General features: G+C 47.3%; 1 protein-coding gene across 1 annotated transcript; it reads left to right on the top strand.

Moving 5' to 3' along the window:
• The first annotated feature begins 3,672 nt into the window (after positions 1-3,672).
• LOC123116817 (receptor-like serine/threonine-protein kinase SD1-7) lies at positions 3,673-7,500 on the top strand. The gene is made up of 7 exons (XM_044537714.1): positions 3,673-5,017; positions 5,295-5,396; positions 5,992-6,215; positions 6,348-6,555; positions 6,617-6,854; positions 6,937-7,087; positions 7,201-7,500. Exons 1-7 carry the CDS (start codon positions 3,673-3,675, stop codon positions 7,498-7,500), a joined length of 2,568 nt encoding a protein of 855 aa, XP_044393649.1.
• The last annotated feature ends 9,689 nt before the right edge of the window (positions 7,501-17,189 follow it).

Genomic DNA, 17,189 nt, shown 5'->3' with positions numbered 1-17,189 from the left:
TAGATGAATCAAACACTATTGTAGAATGTATGGCTCAATAGTTAACGATGTCATTTTCTAAAAAAGGAAAATAGGGATGTATCATGTGTTGCTTAGTACTCCCTCCGTTCCGTATTACTCGTCGCTGATTTAGTACAAAGTTGTACTAAATCAGCGACGAGTAATATGAAACGGAGGGAGTAGTCATTACTATCTTTTAGTATGCTCTCCATTCAATTTTTCATTTGCATGACATATAGTCTCAGTTACAGAAAAACTACTCCCTCTGTATCAAAATATAAGACTTTTTTTATACTCCCTTTTGATATACAGAGGAGTATATGTTAAGATATAGTACCTGAAAAAACAAAGGACAGCAACCCACCTGTCGTTTGGGTGAGCTTTCTCCTGCTAACATTTCTGCCTTTTTTGTAGATAGCAGAAGTCTTAATTTTTCATCTACTTTTGCTAACGGTTTGCAGTTGGAAAAAGTTACATTTCTGCAGCCTTTTTCAATTCTCCACAGAAATTCATCAGTCACAGTTATGCTAGTGCCAGCGCCCTGCCTGTGGCCCGTGACTGTAGTACTTGCACACATCTCTTAATATGACACTTGTCTAAAAAAAACTTTGAATATGATACAGGAATACAGGATAGAGTAAAAGCATCTCTGAATGAAGAACATGATCATGATCATGCCACTGCCTGCATCCCAGCTGTTCTGAACTTCTGATCATGATCATCTTGCTTTGCTGTTAACCTTGTAAAATTAAGCTGTGTCAAGATGAGGTCATGGGGTAAGATAAACACCAAACTAGGCATAGTGGCATTTACTCCCTCCGTTCCTAAATATTTGTCTTTTTAGAGATTTCAAATGGAGTACCATATACGGATGTATGTAGACATATTTTAAAGTATAAATTCACTCATTTTGCTCCGTATGTAGTCACTTGTTGAAATATCTAGAAAGACAAATATTTAGGAATGAAGGGAGTACAACGGTAGCACACGTTACCCTTTACTCCTACATTTGTACACTGGTCTGTCTTAATGTTTCAGTCACTAGTCAGCCTAGTCAGCAGCATATGACTGTGGCATCCCAACTCCGACGCGGACAGCCAAAATGTCAACTCCCGATACACTCCAAGTTGTCTCAGTTAGTCTCAACTACTCTGAAGCAATTTGCCATTATTTCAGAAACTAGTAGGTCCCATTCGTCAAAGCATTTTTTGGATGTGTAAACCACCGAGGCTTGATGCAAGTGTTCCCAAGTTGTCTCAGTTAGTCTCAACTACTCTGAAGCAATTTGCCATTATTCCAAAAACGAGTAGGTCTGATTCATCACAGCATTTTTTGGATGTAAACCACCAAAGCTTGATGGCAAGTGCTCCCAATTATAAGCATCCGTCAGAAGTTTAGCACTAACATTTGGCTGACCACCGACCTATGGATTGGCCAGCTGCTTTCACCAGCTGCACCGGCGCGGGAGCGCTGATCCTTCTGAGCTTCCTGCGGTTGTGCGCGTGTGACGACCGGCTTGTCCCCGGCAAGCCGCTCTCGCCTGGCGCAACCATCATCCCGGACGATGGTTCCTTCGCCTTGGGCTTCTTGGACGATGTTTCACGACTGATCTCACCGTGATAACGTCTGCGAGAATCTTTCAAAAGAGATTGTTATATGCTACTCTATCCATCTCATAATATAAAAGCGTTTTTGACACTAGTATTATGAGACGGAGAAAGTAGTAACTTTTTTTTGAAAGATCCAGCATCGCTGGCATTTCATTGATAATAGCGGGAAGCAGCGGAAAAAACAACAAGGTGGTGAAGGTCCTAGGACCAGATCCGAAGATCAAAGAAAGAGAAAAGAAAAACAACAGCCCTAAAAGCTGCAGCCGAACACTCCATACAATCCATACTAAGGCAGCGCAGCTCCGACTCCAACGGTGAACTACTAAAAAGACTAGGCAGGGGTGACGTCACGGAGGATCACCGAACGAGCTATCTATCATGCGTCATCATATACCACCGCCCCCCCACCGCGGCAGTCAGGCACACCCACGGACTCGCCGGAGAAGAAGAGCCGACTACCACGACCAAGGCCACACTTCCGACATTGCTCATCACCGTCATCATTGCCACAGAAACCACCATGCACGTCCAGTGGTAGGAAGCACCATAGGGATCAAAGTCTTCAAGATGGTCCCTAAAGAGGGGAACGGCGTTGAAGACGACACCATCGCCCGACCCTGCAGCAGGATATGGGTTTTCACCCGAAGGACTTGATCCGGGAGATCTGGCTGTGATATTCCCAACGGCGCCTCCAAGGAGAATAGCGACGCCCACAGGCGCCGTCGCCGCCGACCGGCCAGCACCGACCAGGCTTTCACCCGGGGCAGCCACTCCCACGCAGCAGGCCGAGGACGACCCATGCCTCCATTGAACCGCACACCCCCCACACAGCGAGTGCGCCACCGCTGTGCAGGGCCACCACCAATCCTCCCCGACGGCGGCCCTGCAGAGACCAGATCAGGTCCTGCACCTCGCATCCGACCACGGTCGGAGCCTCTCTGCTCCAGCACCGCCTAGCGCCACACGTAGCCGTCCTTCCACGCAGCCTCGGGGCCCCTCCCGGCTGCACATCTCGCTGGAGACTAGATCCGCGCTGCCACCGCCTCTCGAGATCCAGGACAGGAAGCACCGGCGCTGCCCCCGCACGCCATATCCGCGCGCCGAGCCGCGCATCGCGCACACCTCGCGATGTGCGGACCCGAACCTTCGCCGCACGCCGCTCGCCGCGCACCGTCCACCGCCGCCAACCCCGTCATGCCGTCCGCGCCAGCTCCGCGCCTGACGACCCGCGATGCCGCGCTCCCGCGCCAGATCCGCGCCTGACGACCTGCGAGGCCGCGCTCCCGCGCCAGATCCGCGCTCTGCGCGCCCGCGAGGCCGCCCATCCGCGCCTCCGTGCGCTGCCTCGTCAGCCAGCTATGCCGCCCCGAGCGCGCGCAGTTGCTCGAGCTCCCGCCGCAGATCTCCGGCCCGCGCCAGCACCTCCAGACGGAAGGACGAAAGGGCCCCGCCGCCGCCCGGGCTTTGCCCGGCGACCGCTGCCGGCGGCGGCGAGGGAAGGGAGGGGTGGTGGTTGTGGCTGCTGGAGGGGGCTAGGGTTTGCCCCCGAGCCGCCCGCGGGAGCGACGCCGGGGAAGGGTTTGACGCAGTTCTTTTCAGAAAGTAGTAACTAGCAAAGCCTATTCGTGCTTCCAATTGTGAGTACTTCCATTACCAGAGATCACTTTGTGTGTGTGTCTATATATATATATATATATATATATATATATATATATATATATATATATATATATATTCCATTTGCGTAACAGTCCCGAATGAAGGTGACTGTTGAAGGTTAATTTTTCAGTCACTGGTCTAACCAGTCAGCAGTGACTGTGGCATCCCAACTCCAACGTAGACAGCTGATTTGTCAAGTCTCAGCTACCAGAATTCCAAGAACACTGCATTATACAACCATCTGCTTCCGCGGTCGAACGTTCGTGGATGCTGCCTCCGCCAAAGCATCGCTTGCTTCTGGACCAAGTACACGTACACAATTATATGTACTGACTCCCAGTTATAGCCCAACAAGATAGTTGAACCTTAATTACCATCGTTAGATCTTAGCCTGATTTCATCGATGGATGGGTCGGCTCTTACCAGCTGCGCCGCGGTAATAATCCTTCTTTTCCTGCCGTTGGGCGCATCCGACGACCGGCTTGTGCCCGGCAGGGCGCTCTCCCCGGGCAACACCATCGTTTCTGATGATGGTGGATTTGCCTTGGGCTTCTTCAACCCCTCCAATTCCACTCCGGCTAGGCTGTACCTAGGCGTATGGTACAACGACATCCCCGAGCTCACCGTTGTGTGGGTCGCCAACCGAGATACTCCGGCCACCAACACAACTTCCTCAGCACCGAAGCTCTCCCTCACCAACAACTCTAATCTGGTTCTCTCCGACAGTGATGGTGGCAGCCGTGTCATTTGGATGACAGCCAACATGGCTACTGCTATGGTCTCGTCTACCCCGACGGCGGTGCTTCTAAACACCGGTAACCTCGTCATCCGATCGTCAAACGGCACCACGCTATGGCAGAGCTTCGACCACCCCACAGACACGTTCCTTCCCAGCATGAAGCTTGGCATAAACTACATGACACTTACCACCACCGGGCGCATGGTATCCTGGAAAGACACCAGCAACCCCTCGCGGGGGCGCTTCTCCTATGGTAGCGACACAAATAAGTCGGTCCAATTATTCCTGTGGGACGTCGAGCACCCGGTATCTCGTGCGCCCCCATGGACAGGGTATCTAGGCAAACAACAACTACTTGCAGCCACAAATATCAGCGATCTTATCATCTACCTAGCCTATGTTGACAATGACGATGAGGCATACATCTCTTATAGCCTCTCCGAGGGCGCCCCACGCACCAGGATTGTGCTAACCTACTATGGCGAGTTTCAGGCTCAAAGCTGGAGCAGTAGGTCATCCGCATGGGTTGTCCTTTGGAAATTTTCAACAGTTGAGTGCAGCCGTTACAATTACTGCGGCCCATATGGTTACTGTGACGAGACGGCCACAGCACCCACGTTGGCAACATGCAAGTGCCTTGATGGCTTTGAACCGAGTAGCACGGAGGAGTGGACCAGCGGCAAATTCTCGGCGGGGTGCCGACGGAAGGAAGCACTGCGAGGATGCAGTGACGGCTTCGTTGCCTTGCCGGGAATGAAGTCACCTGACAGGTTTTTACTTTTAGGTGGAGGTAGGAGTAAGTATGAGGAGTGTGCGGCGGAGTGCAGCCGCAATTGCTCCTGTGTGGCATACGCGTTCGCCAACCTGAGCAGCGGTGCTCGGTTGGGAGGACATGTGACGAGGTGCTCGGTGTGGTCTGGGGAGTTAATGGACACGGGAAAGGTAGGGGAGCTCAACGGCGAGACACTCTATCTTCAACGTGCAGGCATGGGTGAAAGTGAAACAAAAGGTATTAGATCTCAATTTCTCCCTCTCTATCATATTGGTTTGGTCATTTCTCCTTCATTCTACCACTTGTTTTGTTTTTATTAACATTTTCTAGCTCTACATTCATTTGTGACTTAGTCGCTAGAAAGTAGTAATTTCTGGGTCTTCTCATGCATCTTGTAGTTGCACAAGTACGATGTTAAAGTTTGTGGTTGTTAGCGATGACTTAGAAAGAGGTATTTCTCATTCAACTGAGAAATAATAAAACCAGTTTTCTTGTATATGTATTTGTTGCACAGGTAAAAGAACAAAGAGCAATGCAGTGAGGATTGGACTGCCAATTGTAGGCTCTGGTATTCTGGTACTCGTATGCATCTCCTTTGCATGGTTAATACTCAGAGGTACGCTCAGTTAACTCTGTTTAGTAGAAGGTTATATCGACCACATAATGATAGAGTACATTTCATCGCCTAAACTTGGATTACATCATCTATTACCGCAATATACCCTTAGATTACAAAATCCTCTAAATCACCTGAATGTACAAACTAGATCAAATAACTTTTTAGACAATTTAGATCTACTGGTGGATAAGATGGATTCCACGTGTTAGATAAACCACATTCCCTTCGTGCCGATTTCCATATCAACGCAATCGCAACTATAGAGATACTGGTTGTCGTGGGGGTCAGAAACAGAGCAACGTCTGCTCGCGCTGCTATGGGCTCGAGGTTGTATCTATGTTTTTTGAGGGGCGTGGGTGCCTGGGTGGATGGTTGGGGAGACTATGAGTGTGTTTTAGAACATTTGAACTTTTTTATTATATCTCAAGGGATAGCAGTACTCTCAAGTCTACTATGGTGGTAGATGTGCCTCATGGGTTATTTCCTCTAGTTCCATGAGTTCATACATTTGGAAATAGTATACAAACATCAATAGTTGTAGGGGTCAAATATAACTTTATTATTTCTTATTATTGTGATGTGCTCATTAGAGAGAAAGTCACTTTTAACATTATGGGAGCAGGCAAGAACAAGAAAGGGACAAAGCGAAAGAAGATAAGATTTGAGGGTATGAGTATATCTGATGAATTTGAAAATGAAAACCCTCCTCATGATCAAGAATTTCCATTCGTAAGATTAGAAGAAATTGCCCTCACAACCCACAATTTCTCTGAACTATGCATGATTGGACGCGGAGGCTTTGGTAAAGTATACAAGGTAACTCATTAAATATGTTCTTTCCTAGTATTAATTCTTTATTTTGCGGGTGTCCTAGTATTAGTTCTAATAAAGAGATAATTTTTTTCATACTGCAAAGTCATATATTAGATTTTCATTATATTTCTGTAGGGAATGTTAGGTGGTCAAGAAGTTGCAATCAAGAGGCTAAGTAGAGATTCTCAGCAAGGAACACGAGAATTTAGGAATGAAGTGATTCTAATTGCCAAATTGCAACATAGAAACTTGGTTCGACTTCTTGGATGCTGCAATGAGGGAGATGAAAAGCTGCTGATATACGAGTATCTGCAAAATAAGAGCTTAGATGCTACCCTTTTTGGTGCATATTCTAATAACAAACCATGATTTCTAAGACAACTTGAACTTTGTTTCTTTTTTAGATGAGTCAAGAAAATTGCTCTTGGATTGGGCGACACGGTTTCATATAATCAAAGGGGTTGCAAAAGGACTTCGATATCTTCATGAAGACTCAAGGTTCACCATAATTCATAGAGATCTCAAAGCTGGAAATGTTTTGTTAGATGCAGATTTTAAACCCAAGATAGCGGATTTTGGTATGGCGAGGATATTTGGCGATAACTTGGAACATGCGAATACCCAACATGTTGTTGGAACATAGTGAGTTTTTATTTTTTTAAACACATTTTTTCAATAAATTCAACTCCCATTAGATACCTCTTATAATTAGAATGATCAACAGTGGTTACATGGCTCCTGAGTATGCAATGGAAGGTGCCTTCTCTACCAAGTCTGACGTCTACAGCTTCGGCGTTTTAGTACTAGAGGTTGTAACTGGTATAAGAACAAACTCCATTAGTCAAACCATGGGATTCCCTAGCCTCACAGTTTATGTGAGTACACATGACTTCTGTCAAGTTCTGTTTCGAAAAGTGGATCAAATACTGAAGCATTTTTTGTTGGATACATAAAATTAATACTGATATGATGTTTCTGGTTGTTTCAGTCATGGAATATGTGGAAGGAAGCTAGGACCAATGAGCTGCCGGACTCGTCTATCTTAGATACTTCACCAGATGAAGTTCTACTTTGCGTCCATGTTGCACTCTTGTGTGTCCAGGAGAACCCCGATGATAGGCCACTCATGTCATCTGTTGTGTTTGTCCTAGAGAACGGAAGCAGCACACTTACATCCCCCAATCGCCCGGCCTACTTTGCGAGACAAACTGCTGCAATGAATCAAATCAGAACTGATGTCCAGACATCCGTGAACAGTTTTACTCTTACTGAGATAGAGGGACGATGAAACAAATCTGTAGTTTTAGCTGTATTGAAAATCTCTGGAAGGAAACAATACATTTGATGAATTGAACACTACTGTAAAATGTACTATGGCTCAATAGGCAGCGATGCCATTTTCCAAAATATGGAAAATAGGGATGTATCATGTGTTGCTTAGTACTCCTTCCGTCCGAAAATACTTGTCATCAAAATTGATAAAAAAGATATGTATCTAGAACTAAAATACGTCTAGATACACCCCCTTTTATCCATTTTGATGACAAGTATTTCCGGATGGAGGGAGTAGTCATTACTATCTTTTAGTATGTTCTCCATTCAATTTTTTATTTGCAGGACATATAGTCTCAGTTACAAAAAAACTACTCCCTCTGTATCAAAATATAAGACTTTTTTTATACTCCCTTTTGATGCAGAGGACTCCCTTCGTCCGGAAATATTTGTCATCAAAATGGATAAAAGGGGATGGACCTAGATGTATTTTAGCTCTAGATACATCTCTTTCTATCTATTTTGATGACAAGTATTTTCGGACGGAGGGAGTATATGTTAAGATATACTACTTGAAAAAACAAAGGACAGCAACCCTCCTTGAAAAAACAAAGGACAGCAACCCTGTTGTCGATTGGGTGAGCTCTCTCCTGCTAACATTTCTGCCTTTTTTTCCAGATAGCAGAAGCCGTCTTAATTTTTCATCTACTTTTGCTAACGGTTTGCAGTTGGAAAAAGTTATATTTCTGCAGTCTTTTTCAACTCTCCACAGAAATTCACGAGTCACAGTTATGCTAGTGCCCGCGCCCGTTAAGCATGCCCATGGCCCTGCCTGTGGCCCGTGACTATAGTACTTGCACACATATCTGAATATGATACTTGTCTAAAAAGAACTCTGAATATGATACAGGATAGAGTAAAAGCATCTCTGAATGAAGACCCTGAACTTCTGAGATCATGACCACGTTGCTTTGCTATTAACCTTGTAAGGTGTGACAAGATGAGGTCGTCAGGTAGATAAACACCAAACTACGCATTTACAACGGTAGCACACGCCCTTTGCTCCTACATTTGTACCTGGTCTGACTAACTACTCCATGTATAGGTTAATTTTCAGTCACTAGTCAGCCTAGTCAGCAGTGACTGTGGCATCCCAACTCCGACGCGGACAGCCAAATTGTCAACTCCCCATACACTCTCAAGTTGTCTCAAGTCTCAATTATACTCTGAAGCAATTTGCCATTATTCCAAAAACGAGTAGGTCTCATTCGTCAAAACATTTTTTTGAATATAAGCCACCGAGGCTTGATGCAAGTGCTCCCAATTATAAGCATCCGTCGGAAGTATAGCACTAACATTTGGCTGACCACCGACCTATGGATTGGCCAGCTGCTTTCACCAGCTGCACCGCCGCGCGGGAGCGCTGATCCTTCTGAGCTTCCTGCCGTTGTGTGCGTGTGACGACCGGCTTTGTCCCCAGCAAGCCGCTCTCGCCTGGCGCAACCATCATCCCGGACGATGGTTCCTTGGCCTTGGGCTTCTTCAACCCCTCCAACTCCACTGCTCTGGCCAAGCTGTACGTCGGCATATGGTACAACGACATACCTGAGCTCACCGTCATGTGGGTCGCCAACCGGGAAACTCCGGTCTCAAAAAGGAACACCACTTCCTCTACACCAATGCTTTGCCTCACCAACACTTCCAATCTTGTTCTGTCTGATGGTGATCGTGGCAGCCGTGTCCTCTGGATGACGACCAATGTGGCTACCGACCCAGGCTCGCCACCCCTGCGTTTTGGTTTTCGGTTTGCCCTTTTTTTCGGCACTGGGCGAGATGGACGAAATTCGGGTATTTCAAATCTTTCGGTCAAATCTCGGACGAAATTACAGAACCAAAATTTGAATTTTAAACAAAATTTGACCGAAATCTGGACGAAATTCGAACGAAAAAATTGAAAACAAGCAGAGCAAAAGTGTAGCAGTTGAACAACACTAAGGAGTACGTATATACGTAAATGTTTACCAAACTTTGCATCAGTCCAACATCGCCATCAGCTCCAAAATAAAAGATTGAATAAGGAGATGAGCTGCAGAGTTCAGGAGTTCCAGATTCAGCTGCAGCCCGCATCCGGCAGAGGTCAGTAGCAGGGGCCGGGCCGTCAGGAAGGCGCGGACGGGGTAGGACCGGCAGGCTCGAGCCGGGAGGCAGGCGGCGGCGAGTGGAGGAGCCGAATCTGGGCGCAGCGCCGCCGCCGCACGCACGCACAGGAGGAGCGGGTATTGTGATTTGTTTAGGGTTCAGGCTTCATTCGATAGGAAAATTGTCGGGAGGCCCCAGAAGTTAGATTGGGCCAAGACAAAGTTCAAACTGGGCCGAAATTTTCGGCCGACACACACAATTACCGGGCCCAGGCGAGATTGACGAAATTCGGCCGAAAATGGATTTTTTCGGCCTAGCTGCACGTATGCCTACAGCAATCGTCGGCATAAATGGGCCGTCGGCATAGCCGCGGCCCGGTGATCCCTCCAGAGACGGACGACTAACGCCGTTCAAACTATGACGACGGCTGAGACAAGCGGCCGTCGGCATAGATTTGCACGCCACGTCATCGATCCGGGGTGCACCGACCAATATCAATGCCGACGGCCGCCCTCGGCATAGACGCCACGTCATCGATCCTCGGCGCGTCGGCCAGCTACCCCTGCCGCAGCTATGCCGACGGCGGTGCCATCTGCATATATATTGGATCATCTTATTATATTGGAGTGAGGCTTCCCTATTTATTTCATATTTTTTACTTACTTTTAAACCATTAAATATTTAGCAAGCCTTAACTAGTTCTGTGGCAATATATATATGCCCCTGCCACTACTTATATGTATTATTATTTGATTAACTTACATGTACCAGGTGTAAATATAAACATACATACATTAATTATCGATTTGGTGAAAAAATTTCCATAGATTATGAATATATATATATATATATATATATATATATATATATATATATATATATATGTAGTTTGTATTTTTTTCGAGTACGTTAATAATGTGTCGTCATGTTCTTTTGAATATAGGTCATTATATTTTATTTAAATCAAAAAATAGATATGTGCCGACAGAAGTGTTGTGGCGGTTGCAAACGCCCCGCACGCGTCTCCGGAGTGTGATCCCCTCACGTCCGAGGTATTGCCCCTCTCACGGATGGCACCGCCGCCGGCATGTGGAGGGGGGAAACAGCCGCATCGGGTCTATTCGGAGGGGACGTTGCTCCCAGTTGTTTCTATGGGCTGACCTACCACAACCGGGTGGTGTGGTGACATGTCTGAAGAGGCGGCACGTGTCTCCGGGGTGTGGCCCTCCTCATGGAAGGCGTCGCTGCCGGCACCTGGAGGGGGGAAACAGCCGCATCGGGTCTATACGGAGGGGACGTTGCTCCCAGTTGTTTCTATGGGACTGACCTACCATAACCGGGTGGTGTGATGGCATGTCTGAAGAGGCGGCACGCGTCTCCGGGGTGTGGCCTCCTCACGGACGGCACTGCCGCCGTCACCTGGAGGGGGGAAACGGCCGCGTCGGGTCTACACGGAGGGCATCTTGCTGTGGGTTTGGCCCGGATGTTGCTCCCAAATGTTCGTATGGGCTGACCTAACATAACCGGGTGGAGAGGTCTACTGGTCAAAGCCCGTCCGTCGGAAGTCAAAGGGCTAGATCTCGTGGTCAAACGCTGCAGGGTAAGGCCTAACGGGGGCCCTGGCGGAGGTAGCAATGCCACTGGAGCGTTACACCGGGCCCTTATACATGTCGTACGGTGTGGTGGGATGTCTGAAGAGGCGGCACGCGTCTCCGGGGTGTGGCCCCCCTCCCGGACGGCGCCGCCGCCAGCACCTGGAGGGGGAAACGGCCGCGTCGGGGCTACAAGGAGGGGTTCTAGCTATGGGTTTGCCGTGGACGTTGCTCTCAAGTGTTCCTAGGCTAACCTACCTTAGCCGGGTGGAGAGCTCCACTGGTTAAAGCCCGTCTGTGAAAAGTCAAAGGGCTAGATCTCGTGGTCAAACGCTACATGGTTAGACGGGGCTGGGGCCCTGGTGGTAGCAATGCCACCAGAACATCGCACCAGACCCTCATACATGTTGTACGATGTGGTGGAATGTCCGAAGAGGCGGCACGCGTCTTCGGGGTGTGCCCCCCCTCACCGACAGCGGCGCCGCCGGCACCTAGACGGGGGAAACGGACGTGTTGGTTCTACACGGAGGGGATCTAGCTGTGGGTTTGGCCCGGACGTTGCTCCCAAGTGTTCGTATGGGCTGACCTAACACAACCGGGTGGAGAGGTCTATTGGTCAAAGCCCGTCTGTGGGAAGTCAAAGGGCTAGAGCTCGTGGTCAAACGCTACAGGGTTAGGCTGGACGGGGGCCCTGGGGGGTAGCAATGCCACCCGAACGTCGCATCAGGCCCTCATACATGTCATACGGTGTGGTTGCATGTCTGAAGAGGCGGCACGCGTCTCCGGGGTGTGGCCGGCCCCCCTCACGGACGGCGCGGCCGCCGGCACCTGGAGGGGGCAAACGGTGCGTCGGGTCTACACGGAGGGGATCTTGCGTGGGTTTGGCCCGGTCGTTTCTCCCAAGTGTTCCTATGGGCTGAGCTAACACAACCGGGTGGAGAGCTCCACTTGTCAAAGCCCGTCCGGCGAAAGTCAAAGGGCTAGATCTCATGGTCAAACGCTACAGGGTTAGGCAGGGCGGGGGCACTGTGGGGGTAGCAATGCCACCGGAGCGTCGCACGGGGCCCTTATACATGCGATACGGTGTGGTGGCACTACAAGAAATACGTTAACTTGCGACCATCACTATTGGTCACTAAATGGTCATTGTTTTCCATTTGCGACCTTTTTGTGACCAAAAACAGAAGGTCAAAAGATGGCCGTGGTAAGCTGAAATTAACGACCTTCTTCTGGATAAGGTCGTAAACGTTTACGACCAAAACAAAAGGTTGTTGAACCAATGAACTTTTGTTTTGGTCACTGGCTATCTGCGCAGGCCACGTCGGATCCGATGTGGCAATCTGACGTGGCAAAATTGCGACCAGTTGAAAAGGTCATTGATAAGATTCAGCCCGGTCCAATTCTGTCTTTCATATGGGCCGAGCACACTAATTCCAACAATTCTATGTTTTTTTATAGTCAACTAAATGGGCCAAGCCCAATTTTTTCAGGCCTTTTCTTTTTTGGGCCCTTTACTTTTCCTTGCACTTTTTTTTGGCCTTTTCATTTTGTTTTTGCTGGCCTTTTCATTTTTCTTTTTATAACTTTTTGGCAGAATTATTATTTTCGCTATTTAAAATAAAATAAACAATTCCACAGCAACATCATTAGTTTGTTGTAGCCTTTTGAGGCGCAGTACAACTTTAAGCATAGAAAATTGGAAAACGGATATTTAACCCATATATATTGTTGAGAATTTTTCATAATTTTGCTGTCAAAGCAGCATGTACACATGAATACAATTTTGCTATCAAAGCAACATTTCAAACATACATCTTCATGACATCGTACATAAAAACCGACAATAAAAATATTACAATATGCCATATGGCTCAGATCTTGCATGTGCAACATCTCACATTCATGTCCGGGAAAGGAGGAGGGACGAGCGATTTGCGGCGAGCTATATACCTACTTGAGTTGTCCTGAAGGATACACATTCCTGAAGGACACAAAAAGTAGAGGTATTATTTTGGACAATAAGCTCTGAGACAACATTGTAGGCTATTAACATAAAAGAAGTTATTATCAGGTTAAGCCTGCTTAGTTTAGTGATCATTTTCGCATACAACTTTATTTCAACTTAACAGTATCCAGAATTAAGCAAGGAACTAAACATCAGCACCAAAAGGTGAGAAACTGCATCAATCAACAAGATAATGGTTGTATGATTTGTTCTTCAGCAACTTGGACAGCTAATCGACCAAAAAAGTTCATGGAGCTTCACAATAATAAGCCCATGACAGTTAGTTACTATTTGCTCCAATAAATGAATGCAATAAATATTATACTCACATCCTTTGCTAACACTGCTAGGCTACTAGCTGTGTGTGTTCATCCATCCATCCATGGACCTAACTAATGTTATTTGTATCTCTAGACTAGAATCAAATGATCGTTAGTGTTATTATTAACTTGATGGTGGCATCTTCTAGTAGGGTACAAATTTCACACAGGACATGAAAAATAGATGAGGCAAGCAACATCAAACAACACAGTCACAATCGAATTATGCATAAAAATTGAACCAATACAATGCTGCTATGGTGTGTCCATAACAATTGCAACTGATGCCCACTTCATATCAGATCTACAAGGGGTAGAAGGAGGGGCGGAGCTCACCATGTCAGGGGGTTGGAGGAGGGGAGGAGGCCTCACCATGACTAAATGTTGTATGTGCAAGCTGCAGACCAAATCAGGGGCAGTTTAGCATAAGATTAAAAAGTATGTAGTCTAAATCAGTGGCAGTTTAACAGTCTATAGTCTAAGTTTCCATGCTTTCCTACCAAAGAAATTGTATCAACTTAACAATTAGTCATGCATAAGTGTTTGACATCAAAAACATATAGAAGTGCAGACATGAGATTGACAATTTGGATGCATGCTCTAAACATACAGAAGTTATACAGAGCAGCAGCAATGGCATCACAGTTGAGTTGCCAGACCAAAACAAAGCCATGTATGTAACAAAACCAGCCAAACTGAATATGCATCATCAGCTGATTAAAAGCAGTGGATAATAGTATAGTTCATCAACTGATATGGGCAGCTAGCCAAATTTCCCAATGGGAGTACCAACGTAGTAGCAATAAAAATAACAGAAAATTCAAATATAAGTGTGGCAACGCATAGAACATTTGCCAGAAAGAACATGCTTCCACCTTTCACAGATATGATTCACACTTTCACGGATGTGGTAGACAGAGATGCGGAAGCCTTTCACCGAATAAACCTATGCATACGAAGGTGAAATATTACTAAGAAAGCACTCATCAGGTAGCAGTGCCTACAAAATCTCTGTGTTAGCAGTAGTAAATACTCTCTGTGTTAGTAGTAGTAAAACTCATGCAGTACCAAGTTAACAACTTTGAGTCGGAAAAGCTAAAAGTGTCTCTTAAGAGAGACCAGAACTTATAATTAAGGCACATATCATATTCTGAACAGCATCAGCACCATGGTAGTAACAATTAACAGTAGTAGGACATCAATGGGGCACAACTTAGTTAACTGCATACGAACGGACGGACGGACAGACAATTACCTTCTCAAGGCAGGGGCGGGCGTCCTTGAAGTCGAGGAAGATGAGCGTGAGGGCGGCGGTAATGGAGCTCTAGGACATGTTGAGGCCAAGCAGCAGCGCCACGATCACGCCCAAGGTGATGGCGTACATGCCGAAGGTGATTTTCTCCCCAGATTCGGTGCATGGAACAACTCGCTTCCGTTCCCAAAAGCAGCAAGGTACTGGTGATGCTGTCGTGCTAGGCTCCAATGGCGTCCTCGCCATCCCCCTCTTCGGGGACAATGAAGGCTCACCAATAACGTTAATGATACGTCCAAGGGTGGCCCTCCCAATAGGAACCTGAGAAAGAGAAACATCTTCCAGGTCAAACAAATGAAGCGACTACATGTGTGTATGATTCAACTTCCAAAAAAACACCACCAGTGTACATGTATGCATCATATACAAGAGGCTCTTGAAGCAGACTGTAAATTGATCCAACTAAGGACATCAAAACCAAGTTTCCAGTATTCACAAAGCAACACTTGATATAGATAACTGTAACAAACAAACTGTAAATTGATCCAACTAAGGACATCCATTCCTACTGCGTACCAGAGGCCGATGCAGCACCAAGACCAGATACATACATACATTCTGCTACCGACATATATACAGGCACATCATGTTCAGCTATTACGACTACAAGCGTTTCTCCTACCTCATGTTACCCATCAATGCCTAGTAACCAGAGGCAAATGCATCGAAACCTGAAGGCAGCCCAAAATGATGACACCATCCTGATGAGCCCCCTCTCCATCAGGTCCTTGATGGCCCCTGCGAGCTAGAGACCCATTGATCTGCAGGTAGGTAGGCACAGGGTGAGCAAGATCATCAGGTTTGTAGAAATCAAACAACACAGATGATGCACTAATAGACAACATGCATAGTCAATATACTATTTCAGTAGGCATAGTCAGTACATAGCTGCACTTGTTCTCATTGATTACAAGGTTCACACACATATTTATGTACATATATATACTAGTGAATGGTTAACTGAAGCATTCATCAGCACACATGCATCAGCAAAAAACAGAATCCAAGAGGGCATGCAATCAATTCATATAACACAACCATATATGTTCATGGCAAACTTTATTAGAAATCCCAGTTTCATGCTTAACAAGCCATCATTTAACGTCTGGGATGCTAGCAAGAACAAGTGACCGGGATGCAACTGTTGTTCCTCCACACTCCTAAGAGGCTCATTTTTGTACCGTCGTCCATCAAACCAGACTGCATACATGTGCAGAAAACAAGTGTATGAAAAGATGGATGCAACTGGTGTTCCCTCCCCCCCCCCTTAATAGGGATCAAGATGAGCATATCTGAGATCAACATTAACACATTGTAGTGCTAAATCTCAGAAATCTAATCCATATGTAGCAGAGACCTGTGGGAGTGCATTTGTACAAAATTGAACTATTTTCAGTCATTTAGTGCAAGCATTCAGCCTATGAACTAATCAATCAGAGTGCATCCAGTGAACACTACCAAGATCTCTACTATCAATGAAATCATCTCACACATTTAGTATAGTCAATCTAAAATGAACCACTCTCAACTGTACAGTTCAGTCATAAGTAGAGACATCTATTGAAGTACCTTCCTTGAAGACGAGGCCCGTGAGTGCGGCGAAGGTAGCCTCTCCCACTCTACTCTCTCCCCACCCCCCAAATCCAGCAGCAGCGGGAGCATGCCCACGGCAACGACAAACACATGTCCTAGCGCACGAGCTAATCCCTTGGAAATGAAACGCATCAGCGAAGCAAATGGAAGGGATGGGGAGAAGATGGGCGAGATAGTGGCTACCTTGACGTGGGAGCAGCTGCGTTGTGGCGTCTCTAGCACTCCCATGGCGTCCGAGCAGAAGCAGACAGAGGAAGAAGGACCCTGCCTCGATCTAGACCCCGCCTCAATCTGGACCCTGTGCTGGCGCCGCTCTGCCTCCTCCATTGGGTGTAGTCGCAGCAGCACCTCGCGGGCAGCCGCCTCCGCGGGCCGCAGCGCCGGCGGGATGGTCGGGGGCCGCGGATGCAGCGCCATCAGCATCATCCCGCGCGGCTGCTTGTGTAGGACCCAGCCGAGGCCAGCGGGTGGCTCAGGCCCATGCCGTGGGGTTGGGGGAAGCCATGGCGCCGCCGCCCCCCTGTTCGAGTTGCTTATGGAGGGGCCACGCCGGTGCCGGATCCAACACCCACTGGCCTCGACGTTGCCGGATGTGGCAGACCGGCGGCTAGGGGAGAGGTGGGTGATGGAGAGGGAGGCAACAGCGAGGGGAGAGGTGTGGCAGAGAGGGAGAGGTTCGGTTGCAAGGGGGATCTGGATCAAGAGCGGAGTGGCGGCGGCTTTAGAAGGGAATGCGGCGTCGCC

The sequence above is a fragment of the Triticum aestivum genome, chromosome 5B (genome assembly GCF_018294505.1).
Source record: "Triticum aestivum cultivar Chinese Spring chromosome 5B, IWGSC CS RefSeq v2.1, whole genome shotgun sequence".
NCBI classification, from domain to species: domain Eukaryota; kingdom Viridiplantae; phylum Streptophyta; class Magnoliopsida; order Poales; family Poaceae; genus Triticum; species Triticum aestivum.
Note: the sequence above shows the minus strand (reverse complement) of the source record. Positions and strands in the feature narration are given on the sequence as shown.